This window comes from Ornithodoros turicata, chromosome 3 (assembly GCF_037126465.1).
Source record: "Ornithodoros turicata isolate Travis chromosome 3, ASM3712646v1, whole genome shotgun sequence".
NCBI lineage: Eukaryota > Metazoa > Arthropoda > Arachnida > Ixodida > Argasidae > Ornithodoros > Ornithodoros turicata.
Window position 1 is genome coordinate 71,358,981 of NC_088203.1, and position 24,730 is coordinate 71,383,710.

At 47.0% G+C, this 24,730-nt stretch overlaps 1 protein-coding gene across 2 annotated transcripts in view; it reads left to right on the forward strand.

Annotated features, from left to right (window-relative positions):
- Positions 1-24,730, forward strand: part of LOC135387292 (uncharacterized) — a 143,044-nt gene that overhangs the window by 50,346 nt on the left and 67,968 nt on the right. For both annotated transcript variants that reach the window (XM_064616559.1, XM_064616558.1), the window contains exons 5-11: positions 2,634-2,669; positions 4,068-4,103; positions 4,175-4,205; positions 6,166-6,209; positions 12,515-12,556; positions 14,500-14,517; positions 17,557-17,601. In XM_064616559.1, coding sequence (XP_064472629.1) covers positions 2,634-2,669; positions 4,068-4,103; positions 4,175-4,205; positions 6,166-6,209; positions 12,515-12,556; positions 14,500-14,517; positions 17,557-17,601 — 252 coding nt within the window. The remainder of the gene's footprint in view (positions 1-2,633; positions 2,670-4,067; positions 4,104-4,174; positions 4,206-6,165; positions 6,210-12,514; positions 12,557-14,499; positions 14,518-17,556; positions 17,602-24,730) is intronic.

Below are 24,730 nucleotides of genomic sequence, written 5' to 3' on the forward strand. Positions count from 1 at the left end.
CTGCCGCCGCTGTCATATGCAGCTTCATTCCCTTCGTTTTAGACTGTGTACAAATATGAGTGTCGAACTTGTGGCGTCGGTGTAAATGAGTCGACAACAGCACTGTCAACTATACTGAGACACCCATCACTGTTCAGGGGATTAGATGCCGTCAAAACTGAGAATGAACGCCATCTAAGACCGCACTGCCGACTACACAACTTGGCTCGTCTTTACCTATCGCACTGAACCAAAAATACAGCATTGTATGTGCCAGTGTCAAAGCACCGTGATATCGCAGAACAGTCCCAATAATTTTATAGGACAGTGCCCTGATAATCTAGGGCTGACGATGGTGCACTAATTTTGCTGTTCACGAAATGATCCCGACGATTCCGAATACATAGAAGCACATGTGAGCTTGCCATGAATTTACATTTTTTAGCAACTGTAGCAGTACTCCGTTACTTTAAAAAGAAGTGTCGATACCGGTATTTCGATAATTGTCACTAAAGCAACGAGTATCGGTATATCGCGGTACCATATTTCACTAACGGGTACAACACAGCCCCCAAGGAAGTATTCCGAGTCTGACACACTTTCAGATGGTGATGGCCGGCCTACAATCGATTTCGAAACATGATCACTGCGCAACGGGGAGTGTAATGGAAGCCCGCGTAATATATTTTTCGTAATTTTTCGAAGCTGTAATGCGACCGCGCGCGTCGATGGCCAGTGACTGCACATTTACCATAGGGTTGGTGTGTTCTGCTAGTTTCAACTTGTCCCTGAGCATTAACATAGTTGTTCTAAACCACCTTGTGGGGCACCTCTTAGAATATGTGTTTTTGCTTGAGAACTGATAGAAAATATACGAGAGTGCGGCCCGTGGACCCCACTCACTCTGAAGGTCGTCTGCTCCCGCAGGTGCACTAGCTTGCGCAAAAGCAGACGATTCCTGTATGTTATCACGGACTTCCCCGCAGGGCGACGTTGCCGTTCTTATCGTTGCCAACACAAATCGCGTCATGCTCTGCAATCTTTATCAATTTAATTCGGTCATTTAATAACCTTGACATGCTTTGTCGGGCAAGTTTGCAGTATCCCATTTTCAACAATGGGCATTCGAATGGTACACTTCTTAAAAGGGGCAGGGGTACTAGACCGTCCCGTTCACGGGACAACGTTCCCCTCAATGCGCGTAATAAACGAGCTGTAGAACCGGCTGCTCCTTATGCGTCACTCTTTTACGGGCTGTGAAATTCAGAACGGGTATTTGACTTGCGTCTTGCCGTATACGGTGGGGCAAAACAGACACGTTGTCTTTCTCGTACTCTCCATGCCCATATTGTTCTGCATCATCAAGATGAAATTCAGAAACACTTTGACGGTCACTTCCACGTACAGAAGACCGGTTCTGAGCGCGCAGTGTTGCTGATGTTGTGTGCCTGCGTTCTCTTCCGTCCTGTTAAGTCCGCTATATTAGGCAGCGGCGATTGCTAAGGCTTACACACCGGTCCCCAGGGCTCTCTCGGAAGCAATTAGTCGCCGCATTCAGGACGCGGTGGTCATGTCCGAAAGGTTACAGGATATGCCTGTCATTCTCCTGCAATAACCAGAGCTACCTCTTCTGCGTAAAACGACTGGCTCACTGATATGGTGTCTGACGAAATTCGGATTCAGAGAGAGCGCCGTCAGATCCTCGTATCATGCGAGAGAATTCTCCGAGCTTTCGCAAGTGGCAACGGTAGCGGCAAATTTGGTTCTGTTAATGTCGCGCAGAGCAGAATAAATGTTCCCTCAAGCACGCTAGAATACCGTGTAAGGTATAATATAATTAAAAAAAAAAGGTAAGAAAACCCATGAAAGTAGACGCAATCACTTTTCGAATTACTTGTACATAAGACATCATTCGTGTTGCTATACATGAAAGTAGTGTTCGATTCTGCAACTGTTCGTGTATGAAGCAAGGGACGCCTCTACGAAACGTACACGGCAGATCACAATTTCATTTTTTATTGTCCTCTGGAGGTATACCGGCTGTTAAATCCACGGGCTAAATAATTCGCGGACGGATGCACCAATGTACGAACTCTCTTCCTCACAAGTATCTGTCCCATTCTGCGCACCGTGTGAATAAGTAGAGGAGCTCATTAGTTAAATAAATGCAAATCCCCCCCCCAAAAAAAGAAAGAAACATAGCTTATAAAGCAGTGCCTTGTCGGCATTAAAATAGGTGCTATGCCTTTCCGGACATTCAGTGCCGCTGAAGCAGGTCATCTGTTGCAGTAATTAATTTGTTTCGGTTCACATATTATTGTCGCGGATGGTCGCAGTGAAGCGCAAAAGGAGGCTCTTCCACTTCGTACACCAATGAATTAGTCCTTATGAGCTTCACCGCGACGAGACGCGACAAAATAAATGCGTCCGAAACGTAACCGTAACAACCGAAACGTAAAGCGAAACAAATTAATTAGAGCAACAAATGACCTGCTTCGGTGGCAGATTTTTTCTCTAAAAGTTGTGAGTGCCCCCTACTCATTCAGACGGCGCACAACCACGTAAAAAAAATGTTCGCGAAATATTTATCCCGGGGATTTATCCCGGGGTTTTGTTACAATACCCTGAACGAACATTTCGTCCTTGTCTTCTAGACCCGACGCGCGACGCGTCCTGTGAGACGATACAGGGTACGTATGCTCGTTTGCTTCATGTCTACCACCAAACCATGGAACTATGTGTGACAAACTGTTCGAGATAATCTGCTTCAAACATACGACACGGAAGAATCCGCTGTTCTCCATGCTCGTTCTCCGTGCTTCTTGCGTACTGCATGGAGTCGCTGCTACTGGACCGCTCAAATTCTCGCTCTCGTTGGTCTCTGTTGCTAGCTAATGCAGACTGAGAAATAACTCGCGCCTTGTCTGCACATAGGGCACCCCTTCCACTTGCCCTCCAACATGCTCTTTCACTCTTAAAAATGAACTTCAATGGACCTAAAAGTAAGGAGAAATGAGCTACCATGTTGGGGAAGAAGCCCCGCATAATTTACGCTGGCGAAATACGTCCATCTCTTGGCGTTATGACGACGGAAATATGTCGGCAAGCGGCAAAACGACATGTAAACAAAGTCACATGACCTCAAAGTGACGTTTTCTACGACGTGCGACCAGGACAAGAATGCAGTTTTCCCAAAAGCGCCCGCTTGAGGGTAGTTACAACAATGACGGGTTTGCGTCAAACCCTGTGGTTACGCCCATTGGCCGTGTTGCACCTAGACTCAATTGGGCCTCGTTCATGCCCACACTACTTCGTTTGTCGATCTCTTCCGCAAACTGACTACGCCAAAGACTATGTGAATAAGCCGTTCCACAAATTATTGTGATTTTGCTACCATCTTTGTCGTAATACAAACACGGCGACATGCAGTATCTCGGCGGCCGCGCTTTACGAAATAGCCGCACAGTGGCGAGCTATCTTCCTTTGTTCTACATTGATTCAACCGTATTGGCAATTCCTTCGGTATACCGCGAAGATAAACTAGAAGACACAATTACAGTGACCTCCTCTAAGGCCGTAACATGTTGAACATGAGAGAACTGATGTTCTGAGGCTGGAACAACATAGAAAGGACAAATCCATCGTTACATGTTGTGCGTCTGAACTCAAGAAAAAAATAAAATAAAACGTCAATCCTTGTGATTGTCTGTTGAGGCTGGGATAACCCGTGTTTCCTTTATGGCTTCAGTTACTGTTCCCTGAATTCTGTTTCAGTTTTTTTGTAATAACAAATACAGATCCTGGAAGCCGCAAGAACAAATTTCCAAAATTGTGATATTCTATTTGACCGATATAAAACTGTATCCACGCTTGTATGCGACACGCATCGAGGAGAATATCGTGCAAGTATGGAAGGCCAACAAAACCAGAGAGCGGCTCATTCATGAAAGGACGGTGTGACACTGATGTTGTTCTACTTACGACGCATGCTCTGTTTTTCATGAGCTTACAACTGCACGTTTGTGTGCCGGTTTGTGCGGTGCCACATACCGCTTCAGTGTACACTGACCGCAACACTTTTCTTTCAGCGACCCAGGCGGACGCGTCAACAAGCATGCAGAGTGGTATGTACGCTAGATTGCTTCTCTCGCAAAAAGGTGTGAGCATACGAGGAAATCACTTTTTTTTTCTTCAGATAAACCTCGCCAGGAGAGGTTAAAGACCTGGTAAGCAGGACTTCGTGCCATTGGGGTCAGGAGCTGAGCTTTGCCGTATAACACACCCTTACTGTCTCATAAGCAGGGTTGTTAAAGTTACTTTTCTAAAGTAACTAAATTACACTTACAGATGCTCAGCTTCAAAAGTAATTAAGTTAGCTAGAGTTACTGACAGCAAAAAATACTGAGATACAGTTACAAATACCTTAGAAAAGTATCCGACTACGGGTGGAGTTACTTCTTGCAATTCTGTACGCAGACCATATCTTTCGCCTTTGGCTCATGATAGGTGTCACTCTAGAGCCACATAGACAACTCTTCTTGGGTAATCGTACATAGTTGCAGGCAAAAAATTGAAAGGAACCTCTAAACTGGGGGTAACCGAGACAGGGACGGGTGAGACGCTCAGAAACTTCGTCTTCGGCTCACAGCGGAGACACTTCAGCTCAAGATTCCCGTTCTCATTCGTTCTGATGACTTTAAACTGCTCTCGATATTGTGGCCACGGTACCTCTGACAGAAGGGAGGCGACTTTGCTCGGGCTACTCGTCGCTACAGCCTCACAGACGACGTCCGCGCCTGAGGTGGCGTCGGCGCCTTCAAACTCGGCCATTCTCTTCACTACCGCCAAGGCTCCCGTGGCGAGGAACAAAGAATCTCACTTGCGAGTGCGAGGGCGTGAGCACGTGCAGGAAGGGCGAGGAGGAGTGGAGCTCATGCCTGGTGTCGGCTAGGGAGCCTCGACGAGTTTCTGCTGCTTCTCATGCGCATGGAGGATCCCTAGTGTCGGCGCACCCTTCCCGCCACCTCCTGCTCGGCGACGGTGTTGCGTCGTTTTTACTCAAAAGATACTGAAAAAGACAGATACAAGTTACTGAAAAAGTAATTAAGTTACAGTTAGAAGTGCGTGTTTGAAAATATATCTAATATTTCCTCAAGATACATAAAAAGTATCTAAGTACGCGCACTCAGATACTTTTACTAAGTTACTTAACAACCCTGCTCACAAGTGTCACAAAAAGGCGTGCGTCTCCCATTTTCAACAAGTCAGCGGAGAGAAGGATGTCACTCGGATTTGTAGTTGGCTAGGAGTGTGTTATTTGGTGGTGTTCATTTTTATGAGTGAAGGGTAAGGTGGTGCAAGGCGAGACAAATTTGCGATCGAACGCGAAATTTTAATTTTCCGAACTAGACAGGGACACGTTCTGAGTGGTCTAGAACTTCTGACCTGCAAAAGCAGAACAGACGAAGCGGTCTAAAATACGCACACAAGAAATTCAATGTAAATAAACAATACAATGTCAATATCAATACACTGTCAATACAATACAATACAATGCCATTGTCATTGCCATTGCGTCATCTCCCCCAAACATCGGGGGAAGATGAGACACGCCCTGGTAACCCAAGCAGTTAAGCCCGTGGGCCCCTACACAACCCTCCCTGATGAACAACCTCACGTGATGTGCAATAAAACCATACAGTTCCCGGTGCTATTTTGCCCCGCCGTCCTTTGCAAACAAGACACTGCCAGTCTGTGTCGCTGGTCGGTCGCTTCTGTGTGGCACTTCTGCTTTGCGCAAGATGTATTTGAAAACAGGATCTTCTGGTCAGTATGATAAAAAAAGAAATCGTTTAGGAACAAGCAAAAAGCCACCTAATAGTTGACTTAACCGTCTCTGAATTGCATTAAATTTAATTTGCATTCAATTAAAATAACGCTAAATGGTCCCGTGTTGCCTGTTGCATATTATCAGATGCCTAAATTTTTCTGTTCAACACAGACTAACCCATATTCTGCATATATCTAGATAAATGTAACTCTACATTCGTGTAAGTGGCCGGGACCCATCCGAGTAGAATGACGTCACGCGGACCTGCTCTGGCCTTGGCGGTATAACATTTGCCCACTTTCCCCCCCTTATACTTCCGAAAATCTTACTCTGTACGTTCTGTTCTGTTGTTTCAGGGTCTGCCTTTTGCTCTTGCTCTTGATCGGCGCAGGACTTATGTGTGAGTGTTTACTAGAGGCCCAGTAAGAATCTGTCCACTTACAGTCGGTTTTTGATTTCTTGAGAGGAACTTGCTGTGCATGCGTCTCATATACTTTGTGCGACTACTAGCTATGCGGCTACTACTAGTTGTACAAGCTATGCGGCGCATTGTCGGTAGAAAAAAGGCGTACGCCTCCCGTTGTCGACCATTTTGAAGAGGTGTCCCCACCATATCCCGTGTAATCACACTGTGTCGGTGGTGTGTCTACACTGGGTGATGTGAAACCAGTGTCGGTTTCGCCAAGACTGGCTAAAAAAGTGCAGTCTGGCAAATTCCTGGCGTTCGGCGTGCCACCTGAACATGCGACACTGCTGCGCTTTGACCAATCGAACACTAACTCCTCTGGATCTGGCAAAACAAGTGGCCACGCATTTTCGACCACCCGTAGTTGCCATATACTAGTGTATTTACCATACAGGGTGTTTCATTTAAATCCCTGGCCTGAATAATCCGCGAACGGGTGCAACAGTTCAACTCTGTACCGCCTACAGGCTGTGTGCTGTCGGAATGAGTGCCATGAGTGCTGGTTAATTAATACAAAATTTAAACTCGTGAAAAAGCAGGGCTCCATTTGGCACTGAAATTGGTATTACACGTTTACGTATTTTCATTTTCTTCGTTTGCTTTTCACGAAACTCATTATTATTAAATGAGCGCCTCTCGCTCATTCACACTTGACTCAGCTTGCAGGCAGTCTGGAAGAGGTACTTGTAAAGAAAGGTTCTTCGATTGTTGCACCCGTTCGCGAATTAAAGGGACGGTAAATGACTTTTCGAGGGCAATTGCTCACAGACACATGAAAGGAGGTTCCAAAGCCAGCTAACAGAGTGATTGTAGAAAAAGAAGCAGTTCCTAAAATAGGGAAGGCACTATCCCAGCGAAAGTCACACTCGATAAGCCATGCCCCTGGTCTTCCTTTCTCCGATGCTGCGGTGGGCTGGGTTTCGAACCTCCTTTCGTCGGACCGACAAAGACTGCGCTGTCTTGTGGGAGCTCCGTAGAGCATGATGTTCGGGTATATTTTTTCCGGATGGCTAGCTCCTGAATATCACTGTCAATTATCACTAATCTGTGTATTAATCTGTAAATGAGACACACTCTTCACATTGGTGGGGTAAAAAGTGGCAAATTTCAGACTTGAGCTCGCAAAAATTTACATAATTAAATTTACGTTATACGACACTCACATCAGGAGCTGGCAAAAACCCAGTAAAAAAAAATATTGTTGGCTGCATGACTCTGTGTTGCAGTTTTTTTTAAATTATAATTCAATGATACGTTTTCTGCGACACCCTCTATATTGACGGGCACAGATATAGCAACCTAAATTCGCAAAGTTCACACCTGTTTATTCTCTTCCTGCATATTGCTGATGTGATGTGATGTTCAAGGAAGACGACCTGATGTTCAAGCAAGGAGGCCACTGGCTTTAAGTTCCCATAAGCCCTTGCGTGACACAGGTGGCGATCCCAATGAAGGCGTCCGAGGGATCTCAGGCGGTTGCTATTTTGTGGTCTACTTTTGAAGCATGATGTGGGCAAGCTAACGCTTGTCCCATCCTACAGTTGGCGATACAAGATGACCTTGTTGACAGGACAACACGACAGGTTGCTCTGAGTCTGCAACTTGAACGTCATTATGGCTACCCGATACCAGCTACACCATTTCTACGCGGTTGGTTGTACTGTGGACATACAATACAACCGCAACCTTTATAATCAACATGCTAGCTTGACACTGCTGGCAGCGAATCATGAACACACTGGTGTAACATAAGCAAAAATAAGGCAGACCGCTGTTCCATCTTGTACATTTCCACATCTTGTATATTCAACGTGCTGAACATGCTAGCATGCAAAAGCTGACAATGAACCAAGATATGAGCCAGTATAGGATCATGAACACACCGGTGTGATCCATGCAAAAATAAGGTAGGCGAACAAGTTGCAAACCACCTGCCCCAAGAGCACAAGCTCACACACACAGGCTCTTACGCATTTGTCAAAGTTATATCTTTTATACTAACATGCTGGACATGTTCGTGTCTTCCCAATTCGCCTATTCCCATTTCTGCTAATGCGTTTTAGCGGATTATCACGCTCAGTGGCGTAGCCAGACCTCCAAAGTAGGGGGGGCTCTATACGAAAACCCGCCCCACTCCCTCCCCCCTGCTGATCCTGGGTGCGACAACACGCAATACTTGTGCACATCGCAGCATGCGGTTGAAAAAAAAAACGAAAATAATTGATTTGGACATTCACAATATGATTATACTGTGATGTCCAATGAGGTGGTGTCATGTAATTGGAAGGATTTTGAAAAGTTCATACTTTGGAAACCATTCAAGTGTGCCGCTTAGATAGACGCCATGAACTGTAAGAACTTTCGCGATCGTCACACAGGTCCCCCCCTCCCCCCCCCCCCGCATATATTATTTTCTCCTCGGATTTGCACGATTTGCGTGTGTCGGTCAGTGGCAGGTAGGGGGGGCTCGGGCCCCCCCTAGCCCCCCCGTGGCTACGCCACTGATCACGCTATCCCATAAGAGGTTCACCAACTTCCAACTCAAGGGGGTCCCATTTGGCCTAATGTATGCTGAGTCACTTACACATCGCCCACTGATCAGTGTCACGTGATGAAAGGTGGTGGTCCACTGGAGTGATGCCAAAAGCCACTTTCGCATCTTCACATAACTTTACAACCTCACTTTCTTTATCCAAGCATAGTATTGCGTGTAATACATTTTTTTGCACTTCCTGAAAAGTAAATGCAATAAATTTTGTCGGAAAGTCAAACTTGATTACGCATCCGCAACTTGCCGCCCTTTGCTGGTGTTATTCAAGTGTGCTGTCAAAAGTCACTTCACCTGTTTCAGGTAAACCTCTTGCAGGTTTGCCTGTTATACTTTGTTTCTGCGTGCTTAATTCATACGGTATACGACAGGTCACGTGCACAGGGACCACGCCACGACCATTTGGTTGGTCACGGTGTATCGTTGGCCATGCCCGTCGTATTCCCTCCTCTCAAGTTTTCTTTATTTTTCTGAAGTTACCAAAAACCCAAAAACCTGAGAGAATTGATGTTCTGAGGCTGGAACAACATAGAAGGGAGAAATACGTACAAAGCCTCAAATTGCCTAAGAAATTAACGATGAAAGATGAAAGTCACTGAAAAGGTTAGCCACCTGTAGGACTTGAACCCACATCTTCCGGATTACCGGTTCAGGGCTCTACCAATTGAGCTAAGCTAACACGCCCTCTCAGCGAATTCCAGGGTGCGTTATCGGAAGGAACAAACCAGTCCCTCTCTCTCACTCCTCCTCCTTTCAGTCTTACATTTTTGCTCACTCATACACATATTCATACAACAGGGATTGACGCTAGCGGCAAATGTTGAACATGAGAGAACTGATGTTCTGAGGCTGGAACAACATAGAAGGGACAAATACATACAAAGCCTCAAATTGCCTAAGAAATTAACGATGGAAGTTGAAAGTCACGGAAAATGTTACCACCTGTAGGACTCGAACCCACATCTTCTGGATTACCGGTCCAGGGCTCTACCAATGATCCAGAAGATGCCATATAAATAAGATAGTTCAGAAGATGTGGGTTCGAGTCCTACAGCTGGCTAACCTTTTCAGTGACTTTCTCATCAGTTCTCTCATGTTCAACATTTGCCACTGGCGTCGATCGCTGTCGTATGAATGAGTGTATGAGTGAGCAAAACTGTAAAAGTGAAAGGAGGATGAGTGAGAGAGAGTGACTGGTTTGTTCCCTCAGATGACGCACCCTGGAAGTGGCTGAGAAGGCGTGTTAGCTTAGCTCAATTGGTAAATCCCTGGACCGGAAATCCAGAAGATGTGGGTTCGAGTCCTACAGCTGGCTAACCTTTTCAGTGACTTTCATCCTTCACCCAAAAACCTGTCTCTTTTCTTTTCCATTCCAATTCCTTGAGTCCTCACGAGACCAAGTGTCCCTGCTAGTGATTCTCCAAAGTGGTAGCAGGACCCTTTCCGTGTCTGTATGGAAACTTATCCCTTTTTTACGTTGAATATTCATCTATCCATCCATTATATCTATTATATTCTCGATAATTATTTATTTGGTTTTATTAGTGGTATTGCAGACGCTTTCGTTTGCAAATGTAAGGGGACCTTGTTTCGTACAACGTAAGGTCGTCGTCGGACGACCCCATTCATTTCTTGCACACGTCACTGTAGGAGCGGGGCATGTAAATAGCGGCCACTTGTCGATAGTACCGTTTCGCCTTATGAAAGTGCACCCGCAGCCCTCTTTTTGCCTAACGCACTCATCCCTCCCGCATCCTTAGTCCGATAATACGGATTAGGCGAAATGGAAATAGGCGAAATGGCATGCAACCGACATGTTACCACTCAACCCCTGACACCGAATTCAAATGTGAGCTAGTATGGGCTCATCACTGACGTGATATGAGCGGTTCCTGTCTTACGTTGAGAAACGTTCAAGAAACGTAACGCCTTTGTGAGGCCCTTGAGGAATGCACATAAATAAATACATCAATGATGATAAGGCCTTATTCTACGCAGAGGCATGATCTTTGATGCGTACTTATGGGATGGCATTGAAAAGGGCTTTTTCAACGTAGATCAGCCTCTCCTTGATTTTCACATTTGCTGCAGGTGCAATGACATGGAAGGAATGCCTTCGCTTATCACTTTGACAACCTCCTGCCACTTGTTCGAATGTATACTGAGAGTAGCTGCCTTCAGAAGGGTATCCTAGTCGCGATGCTTACGACCAAGTGCCCAAGCCCTGAAATTTTGCATGGTGTACCATTGCACACACATGTTTGTATGCAAACAAAAAACTGTGCAACAAAGGTACACCTATACAGCCTGCGTACGTGACGGTAGGGCGAATTGTGCGGACAACACATCGCCTATTCCCTTAGACAAATATATCCCCATTCTATAAACAATAGTGTAAGTTGAGAATCTCATGCCGGTTATCGTTCGATCCAGCCGCTGTATCAAAGAAAGCGCAGCTGACACTGTTCCCGACGTGCACAAAAATCGGGGAAGAGCGCATGTTTTGTGATGCAGTGTCATCCGGCGTCGTCACTGTCTACAGCCATAGAGTATATGTGCTCGTTGTGCCTTCTTGCGGCGAGCGGTGGCTACAGACACACCTGCAACGTTTGTACAATTTAGGATTCAGAAGCGCTGTCACCATCAGGATCAGGAAACGCATAAAAGTGCGCATTTGTCGGTGGGTTAATCATTCATTTCCACTGGCTGGCCATCGTTGTTGTGGCAAAGGGCCAGCTGCGTTAAGGTCATCGACGTCTCCTAATTCAGTCGGTCTGGCCTGATGAACTCATCTTCACCGCTCAGTGATATCGACCTGTCACTACCGCCAAATTCGCTGTCAGATATTGCGACGTGGCGCATGGCAACTTCCAATCGCAAACAACTCTTTCGTTATTCGGTCGCCCCCACCTTCCACCGTGGTCACCGTATAACGATGTCACTCCCGTCGTTGCATGAGAGGGAGTTAATCGAGCTGCAGCTTCCAGCGTCTGCTATTACGGCATATTTCTGTACATTTTTCGAAAACCACGTCGGTGTTTTGGATGCAACTTTCGCGACTATGTTCCTGTAGCACCCGTGATATAGCTTCCGCTAAGTTTCGGAATCAGTCGATCTGTGCGAGACCATCCCTCAACTGGAACATCCTTTATAGCACGCTTGTAGCCAATCATCCGGGGGCGGGGGGTTCGTGGCTTCTTTGTAAAGGGAAACCCTGTTGCACGGTTCCAGCAAGCTCAACGCAGCCTACAGTGTGGAATGCGCTGTAGAGATTCCACGAATTATTTCATTTTGCATGTACTCATTAGTTGCCCTTCTTTTATGACACATCGCCAACGTCATTTTCATATCTTCTACAAGTACTGTATCCCCCTTCACCCCGCATTATTACTAGGGGATGAGGCTGTCATCCCTTTCGAGGACGTTTTCCTATTTTTAAGAGATATAGGCATCGTGAATGAATTGTAATATCTTAGTTATCTCATTTTATATGGTGATTTACACACCTATCGAACCAACACCTTTCGATTCCTTTTGATTTTAAACAAATCACTCTATTTTTAAGTTAAATTAGTTTTAAATAACACCAGAGTTTTGGCGCATTATGATCCTAGTTTCCTAGTTGTCGCTGCGCCACAAAACTCCCAATCATCATCATCATCATCACGAATTATTTTTTTCACTCTTTCAGATATCTTGATCTTCACTCGGGATGGCAGTATCCCCGTTTATCGTAAGTATTTATTATCAGAGAGTTTTAGCAGACCGTTGATAACGTGGCTAGCGTCTCACTTTATCAATCGGAACCAATCGGTGGATAAGATTCTGAGTCACGCACGAGTGCGATTGGTTCCGATAGAGACGATAACTTTATCAACGGTATACTAAAACTCACTATTTACTACAGAGCCCCGATAACGCTCGGAATGCTCGCAGAAGAACACATATAGTGAATCACGGGCCGAAGTGATGTGCAGTTAACGCGCGTTATGGGATAACATGTTGAAGATGAGGCCCCAGGGCGTTCGTTTCTTTCTTCCTCCCTTGAAGCTGTGAAGGGTACACGGAGGGAGTGTTCGGCGGCATCAGAGGGATCGAGATCCATTCGAAGAGAGCGTACAGCTACAACATTGCTAATTAGCCTTCACTTTCAAAATCTGGGAGCAAAGCGCAGATTGCCTCCTGTTTCGCTTGCGCCCCTATTCAAACATTTTTTTTAGGTATTTCGTCGTAGAGTCTGTAGAGTGACATATTCTCTCCGTAAGGATGTCCTCCTGAGAGCAAGTAATACGTGAAAACGAGCACACTGTAGCTTTGCCTCGGAATGTCTTACTACAGGTTACTAATGACCTTCTCATCGACTTCTCTGAGCTGCCAAAGATTCGCAGTCGAGTGCAACTGCCAAAACCGGGGCTGCTGGTAACATTCCGAACTTGTTGCTTGCACTGTTTGCAAGTAATTCGTAGCGATCTATATTCATTGCTACGCTTTTGGGATGACTTTATTTCGGCACTTTTGCATTAATTCATTATGCCTTAATTAATTGATTAATACTTAAGGGGTGCACATGATACACCTGTTTTCAACCAGCCCTCACGATGTCATTCTGTATGACTGGCCAGTGTTCCCGTATTGTCAATCTACATCGACGAATTCTTCACCAGACTGGTTGCGAATGATGTCAATCAATGAAAAACGGACGCTTTGTGGGCGGGATAGATGCTTGATGATGAGGTGATGATGATATAGGTGCTCTGCTCGCGGAACGACAGTATAACTGCTTTGGGGAGTTTGTTGGACGTGTGCGCAGTATTTGGCGTTGAGCGCGTTTGCTATGAAACCGGATGTTGTTTTGTCACCAAACCAGAAGCGGTGAAAACTGCATGTTTACAATTCAGAGAGCAACACTGCATCTTCAGTTGAATAGCATGCCACTGAGTCTCGTATTAGGCCCTTACTCTAACACATTGCTCACAATCATTTTACAAGTCCTTGTCGTTCATCCACCAGCTTGAGCTCATCTAGCCCCAGTGAGTTTTGAATAGTAGAACTTAAATAGCGTGTGGTCGAATGAGTGAACTGCTTTCCCCGCCTCCTACATGTGTAGTATCTACACGTGTAGTGTCATGTGTGCGTATGTCACACATATTGAAGTAGTGTATGGCAATTTCATATTACTGCGTATTACGACCTGAAGTCTTCGAGGTAAGAATAGGGTAAATATTAAACATGTGCTATAAATTCCGGAAGACCTTCTTGTCTGCTAAATTCGGGAGCAGGTTCATTTACTCGAACTAGCTATGTACCGATTTAGTACAAACAGTGATGCAACTGCATTTCCTGCAAAACAACTTAGTGTGCACCCTACAAACGTCTCAGCGAGGTCAATTTCACCCAAAAGAGGCATCCCTCAATTCGGGTTGCCAATTCGCGGAAGAATCTGTTCAGCCGTTAAACATTTGGATCAATGCAAACCGCAAAGTTATACTGCTGATATTGCCTGATACTGCCTTGTTAGTCGACAGCAGGCAAACGCACGAACCGTATGTGAAACAAGGGAAAGGGTGTAGGGTTCTCCATGAACCTTCCTGTTTCCTGGCTGTTGCTCTTCTTCGATGTTTTTGTGCATTTTTTTTACGTGTGATAATTCCTAAAATGTATTCGTTCTTTCTTTAGCGCCAGGCCCGCAAACAGGCAAGTACACCTGATGTCAATCTCGTTGTATTCAAAGGCGTCAGATGTGGTCTGCTTTATAGCATTTATATGATAAGGCTACATACCGCGTTTGGAGTCAGTGCCGTGTTAGTGACTTATACGATCGCGTGTTGACGTAAACTCCCGATAGCAACTTGGGGCACTATCGCGAAGACATCGCGAAAAGTCTTGTGAAATGGGTTTCTTTAGTGCGCTTCATTGCGAGCTTAGCAAGTAAGTGCACTGGCCATCGTTGCAACAAGCCTTAAACAATGTTCATCTCTACCTTTCGCGACTTGGAATGGACGCCCGAAAAGTGCGTCGAGTTCCCTTTCACTCATGCTATCCATAATTTCACTCTTTGGGTGGGTGCAAAAAAAGCTCGAGCATGTGCGTTCCCATCACTTCCTTGGTGTAGCACTGGACTCGAACCTGCGCTGGGCTCGCCACATTAAGCACCTTGAAACGAAAGCGCAGGGATGGCTTTGTGGAATACAAGATCTTTGTGGCTTGGGTGATAAACTGAGATCAACTGAAACTGTGATCAACGCTCGCTTCTAGCCGTTCACGCGGCTTTGGTGAGGGCGACTGTGCTTTACAGCCTCCCACTCTTGCACAGAGTGTCTACAACATCATTAAATATCCTTCGGACCCTATCGCCCGAAGCCTTCGTCGCTGCCTTTGAGTTCCAAGAATGGCTGAAACAAGCAAGCCCTACCTGAAGCTGGTGAACTCCCTGTGGAGGTCCTCCATGAGCGGGAAACGGCTCGACAATTCCTACGTTTGCGTGCGCACATACCCCGTCACCCACTCTTCAGGAAAATTCGATACCGTCCCGAAAGTGATTTCCATCGCGTCACGCAGAGGACACGCTAAGCTCTCAGTGATTTCATATCTAAGGACGTCGACCGCACACTGGTCCGTGCCTGTGCCACCCACCTTAGCACGTCTTCCGGACCTCCGGGACCGCAGAGATAAGGTTCCCCCTCAAGTCCTTTGTGCGCAGCTATATACTCTCGTATAGACGCGAAGCTTTCTATCTCTGCCGCCGCATACACCGATGGCGCATCTAAAATGGCAAGTCCGCGTCAGCGTTCGTCGCCCCATCCGAAGCCGTAGTTGACGGTTGTCGCCTTTCGCATGAACCCTCATCCACAGCTGTGGAACTTTATGCCACACTCTTCTTTCTGCAGCACATCGTTGAATTTACCGCACGGAATTGGGTGGTATTCACTGACTCAACATCTGCCCTGCAAGCAATTGAAAATTCTGGCGTCCGAGGTTTCTCCGCACTGTTGGTTATGGATGTGTTGGCTTACAAACTCGTCTACAAGGCAGGGCGCAGGCTCGTTCTCCATGGGTTCCAGTCCATCGCAGTGTCGAAGGCAATGTACAGGCTGACAGCAGCAGCGCCGAAGCAGCTCTCTCGTCTCGGACACAGACGCGGACTGCTGAGAGGAGATCGTCGGTCCGTGCTTCGTCGCCTCGTGACTCCTCTGGCTACTCCCCAGCGGACTGCTGACATCCCCCCCCCCGCCATGCTGAGCAGAGTTGATCCAGCGCTAGCTTTCCGCATGCCTGCACATATCTCTCGTCAAGATGACACATTAGTTCATCGAATGTTGAACATGAGAGTGGCTTTCATCTTTTATCATCGAATGTGCCTCGATGTGGCCTTCACAGCACCGCTTGAGACAAGTTGCCTCTTCCCACGGCAAGCAATGCGCTGCTGTTGAAGATCTAGAGCACATTTTTCTCCATTCCCCACTCTATCAACCTTCACGAACCTTCCATAACGAGCTCTCCTGCCCCCTCTCTCTCACGAAATTGCTTGGTCCTGGCCACATCCAGCGCTCTAACGCTCTGCCCTCAAGGCTCTTCCCTAAGAAACAATGTCATGCCTGAGATATCGGACGGTTGTCACACCTTGACTGGCAGGACGTCCGCGGGAGGGCGAAATCGGTCCTCAGGGTACCCCCCCCCACACACACACACACATTGGTTAAAATGGGACTCTCACATATCGTTACGATAAATGTTTGGTTGTTCCTAGGAGGTCATCAAGGACCGATGTAGGAGAGTGTGATGACACAGCATAGACATAGTCTAGCATCGTTTTATTTTACCTCATTTCTTTTCATCAGAAACCACTACGTGGTGCGCTGCTATCAATACGGCAATGCTTTTCGCGCGAGATATGTAGCCGGAAGAATAGTAACAGTCGTCGTAATGTGGCTCGATTCGATCGTTAAAAGGTTTCCAGTGCAGTAGTAGAGAACATAACGCTTCTAGCAGCTTCAAAAGTTCTTGCGAACGTCTGTCTTATGTCCATCCCCAGGAACAGGGAACCGTTAGAGAACCATATGTGATTGTCATGTGGCATCATACGTATTGTCCACACAACAGCCTCTCGAGTCGCTCAAGGAATAGAAGAGACACGCGATTGTACCCAGTAATGGTCGTGCATTGCGAGGAATTAGCTGCCTAATGCGGTCTGGGTGGGCGGGCTTACGGTGACATGTTGTTGTTGTTGAATGTGGGTTTAGGAGCCAAGACAACAGCTGCTAGCGGGCCCGACTCCAAGGATAGAGCAAAGTTGTTAGTGTAGTGTATTGTCAATTGCTAGTTGCCCGCAACTTTCGACCGAAGATTAAGTTTATAATTTTAAAAAGTTGCAGCAAACTGCTCGATATACTTGCCAGTGAACATTTAGGGCGATGCGATCGGTTTGTTTGTCATCAACGCAACTTAAAGACAATCACAATCTCGACCAGATAAAATCACCGGCGATCCTTGCAAAGGCAGCTAAGCGGCCATCATGTGCAGGGGTGGATCTAGGATTTTCCCGTGGGTGGGTCCGCTATGGACAAGTGCCACGTGCGTACTGGGACTTGCCCATTGAACCGCATCTTCAAGTCTGGGATTTGGAGGGTGTAGACCCCTAGACACCCCTAGATCCGCGCCTGGTCATATGATCGGGAGACATAAGCCAAATGGATCCTTCAGGTGGACTGAAATCGATTGATTGTTCTTCCGCAGGTACGAGTACTACCACAGAAAACGACTACCTGACTCAGTCGCATGGTAAGTGCTTCAGGCATTGTTCCTGGACGTACCGACCTGCAGAGGGGATGGGGGTACGCAGTGGCATCGGAACTATTTTTCGACTAAGGGAGCGGGAAAAAAAATTCTACCATAATTCTACGGTACCATAAGCATCATCATCATCTTCATTTATTTTCCTTGAGCTCATGCATGCAATACAGGGGTGGTACACAAATTGAAAAGGTGCTCGAGGCAAATTACGACATGTGCATAATTGCACAGCACACCTGAACTAACATTGCTGAAGTAATGTGTATGAATATGTCAGTGAGTAGATAACGTTGATCTAATTATCAACATAATTTACATATTTTTTGTACATTTTGTACATATTTCACAAACAAGAAAATAGATCAACGAACGCCATTAGCCGCGAGAACGCGGGTTTTTTCCAGTCAAGGATATTTCTGTCCGGTAAACTTGTCGCCGATGCGGCAGCCCAACAATGGAAGACTCAACAGAAGGAGCATGAAATGTATGTCTACGCGGTAGCCGCGGCGCAGGACGACCGTAGGACGTGAAATCAAACGAAAATCTGTAACTATAATCCCCGGGGCTGGAAGCGAACATCGTCTGATCCTCAATCCTTTTGCCTCTTGCAATTAAACCTAGCTTTCCTGACGCGGTCTGGAGCTCAGCAAGAGCCTATCGTGGTAAGCTAACACTGCAACGAGGACTGACACGGGAGAAAAAAACAAATACTGTGCTAGACTTCCAACAACATGATGTTTTATTGACACCGTAACATGTTCCTTTTATGAATGCCTCCGTTGTAATCATCCACGTGTCACATTCCAGTCTACACATCAAATCCCTTTGTCCCACTTCTCCAGGAACATTGCCTGGCTGACGCATAGTGACCCTGTGACGTTAGTCGTTGTTGGAAGTCTAGCGCAGTGTTTGTCTTCTCCCCTTTCAGTCCTCGTTGCAGTGCTAGTTTACTATGATGGATCTATACCAAATAGCAAAAAATAGCAAATTCTAAAAACACTCTACGCTGAAGAAACTTAAAATGAAACTCGTCATTCAGGCTTCTCCACAAGATGCACAAAAGATACACCCAACAAGTTGTACAAATCCTTAAACTCAAAATTGCTAGGCAGGCAACCTAACTGAACCATTTTTACGTCAGTCTCGTCAACTTCACTTGGCTGCAGGTGTGGGGAAGTGCGAATCTTCTTCGAAGAGGACTGATACGTCTTCTTGTCGGCTGGGTATCTTCTGGAATTTTTCTCGACGTCACAGCGTGGCACACAACACTTGCACACGTCCCAAAAATAATCTAACTGCACTGTACTGCAACCTGCACTTGACACTTCAGGCCGATTGTGGTGCCAACACCGCTGCTATTGCCACCTCCACTATTCCCAAGCTTCCCCGGCGGACAGACCGCTGCTATCCCCCTCGCGTTTACATTCTGCCGTCTTCTAGACCAACCACGGGGCGAGTCTCTCAAGTTCATCCAGCAATCCATTATTAAACCTCGATAAACGGGGCTCTCACAAGCCACTCCACTGAACATCCCTCTTTTCTTCGGCAGGAAAAAGTCACGACTCCACTGTCGCAAAACCCTACTATGGCCGCTTTACGTAAAACAACAATAATAATTTATTTGTAGTAGAGTAGCGCGAAAAACACACGGACACAGAAGGGAACAAACTGGCGCTTTCTTTCAACACTTGGAAAAATGTACATGGACACATAAGGCCACACAGAACCCACAAAAACCTGCCGTCACACTTCGTTCCGCCGGAGAAATGAGGCTTGCCTATCATGAAATGATATCTCCTTTCCGGATAGGTTGGTCGACGGCGTCGCCACACATTCATCACCCAACTTATCAATTGCGTTTGCCTCCACTGTCTCCCGTGTCAATCGACAAGAAGACCTTGACACGCAGATCGTGTCTGAAACCCTCCCCAAGCAGCACCGCAAGCAGCAAAATGTACTGAAAGTCGAGTGCAATACTTTCAGTACATTGTGCTGCTTGGGACAATGCACTAAAAGTCGGGTGCAATAGGGGTGGACGGTATGTGTCTTATCAATGTTCTTTAGTTTCAAGAGCTTGTTCAAGGCCTTCCACCTACCCGTCCACCCCTATTGCACTCGACTTTCAGTACATTGTGGTGCTTGGGTCGGTGCACACCCACCTGACTTGCAGTGGAGTGCCAACAATCCTTCTCTTTTGTTGTACACATTATATGAATGCTCTTTTACTCTTTCATTGACGTAATACTTCCCGCACGGCAACGGGATCGTATAGACTACATTTGTTATGGCGGGTTCCTATGCTTAATAGTACGCGTACCAACAACAGCATCATCGACAGGCTTCACCCCGGACAATTTTCTCAACTTATCTGGAGTTGAAAAAATCACATCCACATCCCATCGCACAGAGAGCACGGACCTGACATACATTGTTCAAGCGGCGCAAGAATACGAGACATAATGATACATGTAACCGCCGCCCCACCGAACATCAAGCACTTCATACTCCACGTTGGGACGAACGACAAAGGGACGTCAAATGGTCGACAGCACAACACCTCATCCAGGAATTCGAAGCACTAGTGTCCTCCATCACAAATAACAGACCAGGCGCTGAGATAGTACTGTGGCGGCCCGTGGACGACGATGAAGACGTGCTTCCGCCATGACCATCTGCCCGCCGGGACATTCCATCATCGCCGGTCAGGACTCGTGTGGAGGAAGACCATCGTCCTCAACATTTGGTGACAGGAATAAAGAACACCACTTTCGGCGTAATTCGCCCCTCCCCATCCCAAATTTTCCCACGACCAGTGAATCACTCCGGAAGCTATCACTGAAGGCACGGTGCATAGTTCCTCCGAGGACTCGCTAGGCGGTGACGCTCTTCGCTCAGCATTGAAGACCTGGCATATCACGAGGCCGCTCCCGCACCACATCACTCTCACCACGCCATAGTCACTCTCACTGCGTCACGCCGCCTCACGCTTCGCGACGATCCTCCTCTGGCATACACCAGCGGCATGTTCCCGAGCCACACGCTGCTGTACCGGTCGCGGTACGCCGCTGTCGACCGCACCACCTGCATCCCCTACGCTAGCGGTCCAGGAACCCAGCCCGCGCTGTCTTCTCGCCCTGCCTTCCACAATGGTTCTGATCTTCGACAACCCAGTAGCCAACCATCTTATAGCAGGCAAGGGGCCCCGAGACCACAATTCCACCGGGGACACGAACGGAGGCCACAATGAGTCCAACTCCCGGTCTCTCCGTGCTCCAAGACGGTCCTCCCCGGCAATTCACAGGCGACAACCATCAGAGCTAACCGCTCACGTACCGGCCGCGATACTGTCGCCCTCTCGCCCATCCCACTGCGACCCGCCCTCGGAGACCCGCTGAGCGCTTGCTCGCGCCATTCATTTCGCTCCTACTACACATGAACAAAACTCCCATACGTCCCTGTTCCACGTTTCGCCCTTCTTTCTCCTCTTCACGTATCGACGCGGACCTCTACCGCAAGATCTACACCGCTCCGCGTTTGAGGGGGGTAGTAATGTTGCGGCCCGTGGACGACGATGAAGACGTGCTTCCGCTGGCGCGCGCCACTGCATGCAGTTCTACCGGCACCGTCCTAGCGTAAGGCCACGAGCATCTGCTCGCTGGGACATTCCATCATCACCGGTTAGGACTCGTGTGGAGGAAAACCATCGTCCTCTACAGTACTGACAGCGACACTTCCCCGACGACAGAACAAACACGAGCACACACACACACCAGGACACATGACTAAGAGTTCAACAGGAAGGAACACGCTGTCAACAACCACCTCGTCCACATGCGTCAGGCACACGCCAACGTTATGGTTTTCACGCACGCAGCTTTCGCTCGGGACGGCATCCACCCAAACCACGCAGGCGTACGAGCTATGGCACACAACTTCACTAATGGTCCATAGATTCCGTCCTGCACTGACAAACGCTCTAACACAACATCCTCAACCAGCTCACACTGCTCAAGTGCCAGCACCGCAAACCCCCAGAACACACGATGGCATCAAAGGGGACTACAACGACCACTGCACCCACGCATATACACACAGCAAACGACAACAACCCGCACAAACTGACACGGAAGACGACAAGCACGCTAACACAGACAAATTACATCGAGGAACACAGCGAGTCTCCACAGCCACCGACCCCACACTCTTAGCTTCGTACAGCTTGGGACAAAAGTTTACGGAACACCGGGGTGTCGCATTTCTCCAATGGAGCGACAACCTAGCAGCAAGAAGGAGTGGACATACATACTGAGACATGGATAGAATAGCCCACCACCTGTTTCCTATTCGATCGCTTCGTGATAGCTAGCAGGGAAGCGCTCCGATGAAGAAATACGCAGGTGCCGTGTTCCGTAAACTTTTGTCCCAAGCTGTACCCTTATAGTAAAGGCAAAAAATTTGCCAAGAAATTATCTCTAACTGTTAAATTGTTCCCTTTCGTTTCCTTTGAATAAAAGCTACGGTGTACCTCTTAAAATATCACGGTTACTTTGATGCTTAGAGTACGGCCCCTTTTACAACGTGTAACCCTTATGTAGAGGCTTGTGTGTAGCCTTATGGAATTATCACGTTACCTTTCTGTTAAGGTTACTGTTGCCTTGAATTCTGTATCCTGTAGTTTAAAGGACGCCTGGTCGTCGTACTTTTTCTTCAGCGTGACAGTGCCGCCGCTGCCACGTGAGGACAAGTAGAAAGCAGAAGCAGTAACGGATTGTTCTTCTGTTTTCCACTTCTCCTGTCGTGTAGACGACCACAGTATCACGCCGAAGAAAAATTATCGATATCGTGTCCCGTAATCCTATGTCGGGTACCGTACCTCAATTTCTGGGACCAGGTCCCTAGTTAATGCAGCTCATAAATACTGATTTGTGAGACTGATGCGATTAAGACCTCTAGTTAGCCACAAAATGACTAACAATAACAGCAAGTCAGGTCCATCTCAGACGTCAGCGTTTGTGACTAGCTTTCAATAGGGACCTGTGTAACGTTGTGATGACGTTGATGTCAGTATACGCAGACCACAAGAAATGACAGACAGTATTTTTTTTCCTTACATATACTTACAACCATTTTTCGGTACAAAATTTCAAAATCTTTGGAGCGGCTCCGCACACACAGAAGGCTCAAGTGACACTCAAGTCACTCAAGTGACAGAATAACCGTCCGAATAAATTTGAAAGCGTCCTCAGAGCGAAATAAACTTTGAAGGCGATGCTCAACTTTAAAGGCTGTTTTACTTTCCTAACTAAACTTAAAAGAAAAATTCATAGTTCGGGATTCTATCACACGCAATGAATCTCGCTTTCGCTATAGTGGCCCGAAGAGATGGAAATCGCTGGGGGCGAGGTCTGGACTGTAAGGGGGATGCGGCAGCAACTCCCAGCCAAGTTCCGTGTCGTGAGATGCGCACTATGCGGGCGTGCATTGTCCTGTAGGAGGAGGACTCCTTTGGTTTGAAGCCCGGCCGCTTATGCTTCAGCGCCTTATGCACATCCCTGAGAACCTGGCAGTAATATGCACTATTGATGGTGGTACCACAGGGCAGAAAATCAACATGAACAGCGCCAGCCCCGAAAACCGTGTTTGTCCCAGAAAACCGTGGCCATGACCTTACCCGCAGACGGGGTGCTTCGGAACTTCTCGAGAGCTGGCGAGCCGGATGCTTCCACTGTTTTGATGTGCGTTGAGACTCAGGAGTGAAATGGTGCACCCACGTTTCATCGCACGTGATGATCCGATCAAGGAACAGCTGTCCTTCAGTGTCGAAACGGTGCCTTAGCTCTTGGGAGATTTCCAGTCTTCTCTGCCGCTCAAACACGGCGAGCTGCCTCGGAACCCAATAGGCACTAACTTTCGTAAGCTGGAGGTGTTCATGAATGATAGTGTTCAACGTTCCCACAAAAAGGTCCGTCTTTCGAGTCAGTTCGAGACATGTTATCCGTCGGTCCTTGAGGATCAGGCGCTCCATAAGTTTTCACCACAAGTGATGTTCTCATGAACTCAGACACTGGACTCTGAGCCGGCCCGGCCAGGATCGTCCTGCACTGTTGTACGGCCGTCTCGGAACCGTTTGCACCACTCAAATGCTTTGCTGCGGCTAAGTGTATCCTGGCCATACTGAGTCTGAAGCCTTCTGTGAATTTCAGATGTCTTTGTGCCTTCATTCACGAGAAACTTCATAACAATTCGCTGTTCGATGTGCGCGCTCACCTCGTTGTTGCCGTCTTGTCCAGCACGTGTCTTCTGTTTTGTGCAAACTTTGGACCACCACATGCTGAACGCATTGGCCTGTCGCGTGTGGAAATGACGAAAAAGAAGTAACGCGAACCATTTGTACACTCAGGAGACAGAAAGTCCAGGTTTGACTTGAACAGCCCTCGTAGAAGGACAATGAATTTCACTGAAACTCACCTGAAGTAATTTTCAAGCTGATACATTGTATCCAATTATGTATTTCCAATGTACGATATTAAAGCATATTCTAAAAAGCATTTCTACTAAAGCATATTCGTAAAGGAAAAATACTTATAAACCACAATGCATTTCTATCCTATTTAATGGTACAGCATCAGATCAAGGTTATTCAAATAATATTAAAAAAGTAACCGTGCAAATTATCAGTCAAACGGTGAAGCTGGCTGCAGTACACTACAATGTGTCACATTTAACAATATTAGTATACCTCAGTGTTTCCAAAACTGACACATGAACCTTAGGGGGCCGCAATGTCCGAGCGGGGGTTACACCACTTGGGGAAAAGAGAAAGCAGATGAAGTGAACGCAATATGCGACAAAACTAAGGAAACTATCTCACTGCTACTGCAATGTATTGAAGTTGTTTTACAAAACTGCAAGTTCAGTTCAGCGCACAAACACCCGGAAACCGAGCTAAGGTACAGCAACGCTTTCCATCGAGTCCGTCGCATTATTTCTGTCTCACGACGAGACCCCCGAACCTACAGCATACGTCACTTGCGCACAGTCGTATGCGATTTATATTATTGTATATGTGTCAGGGCAGACCTCAAGCTTCCCAAACAAGCGCATGTGCACACACACA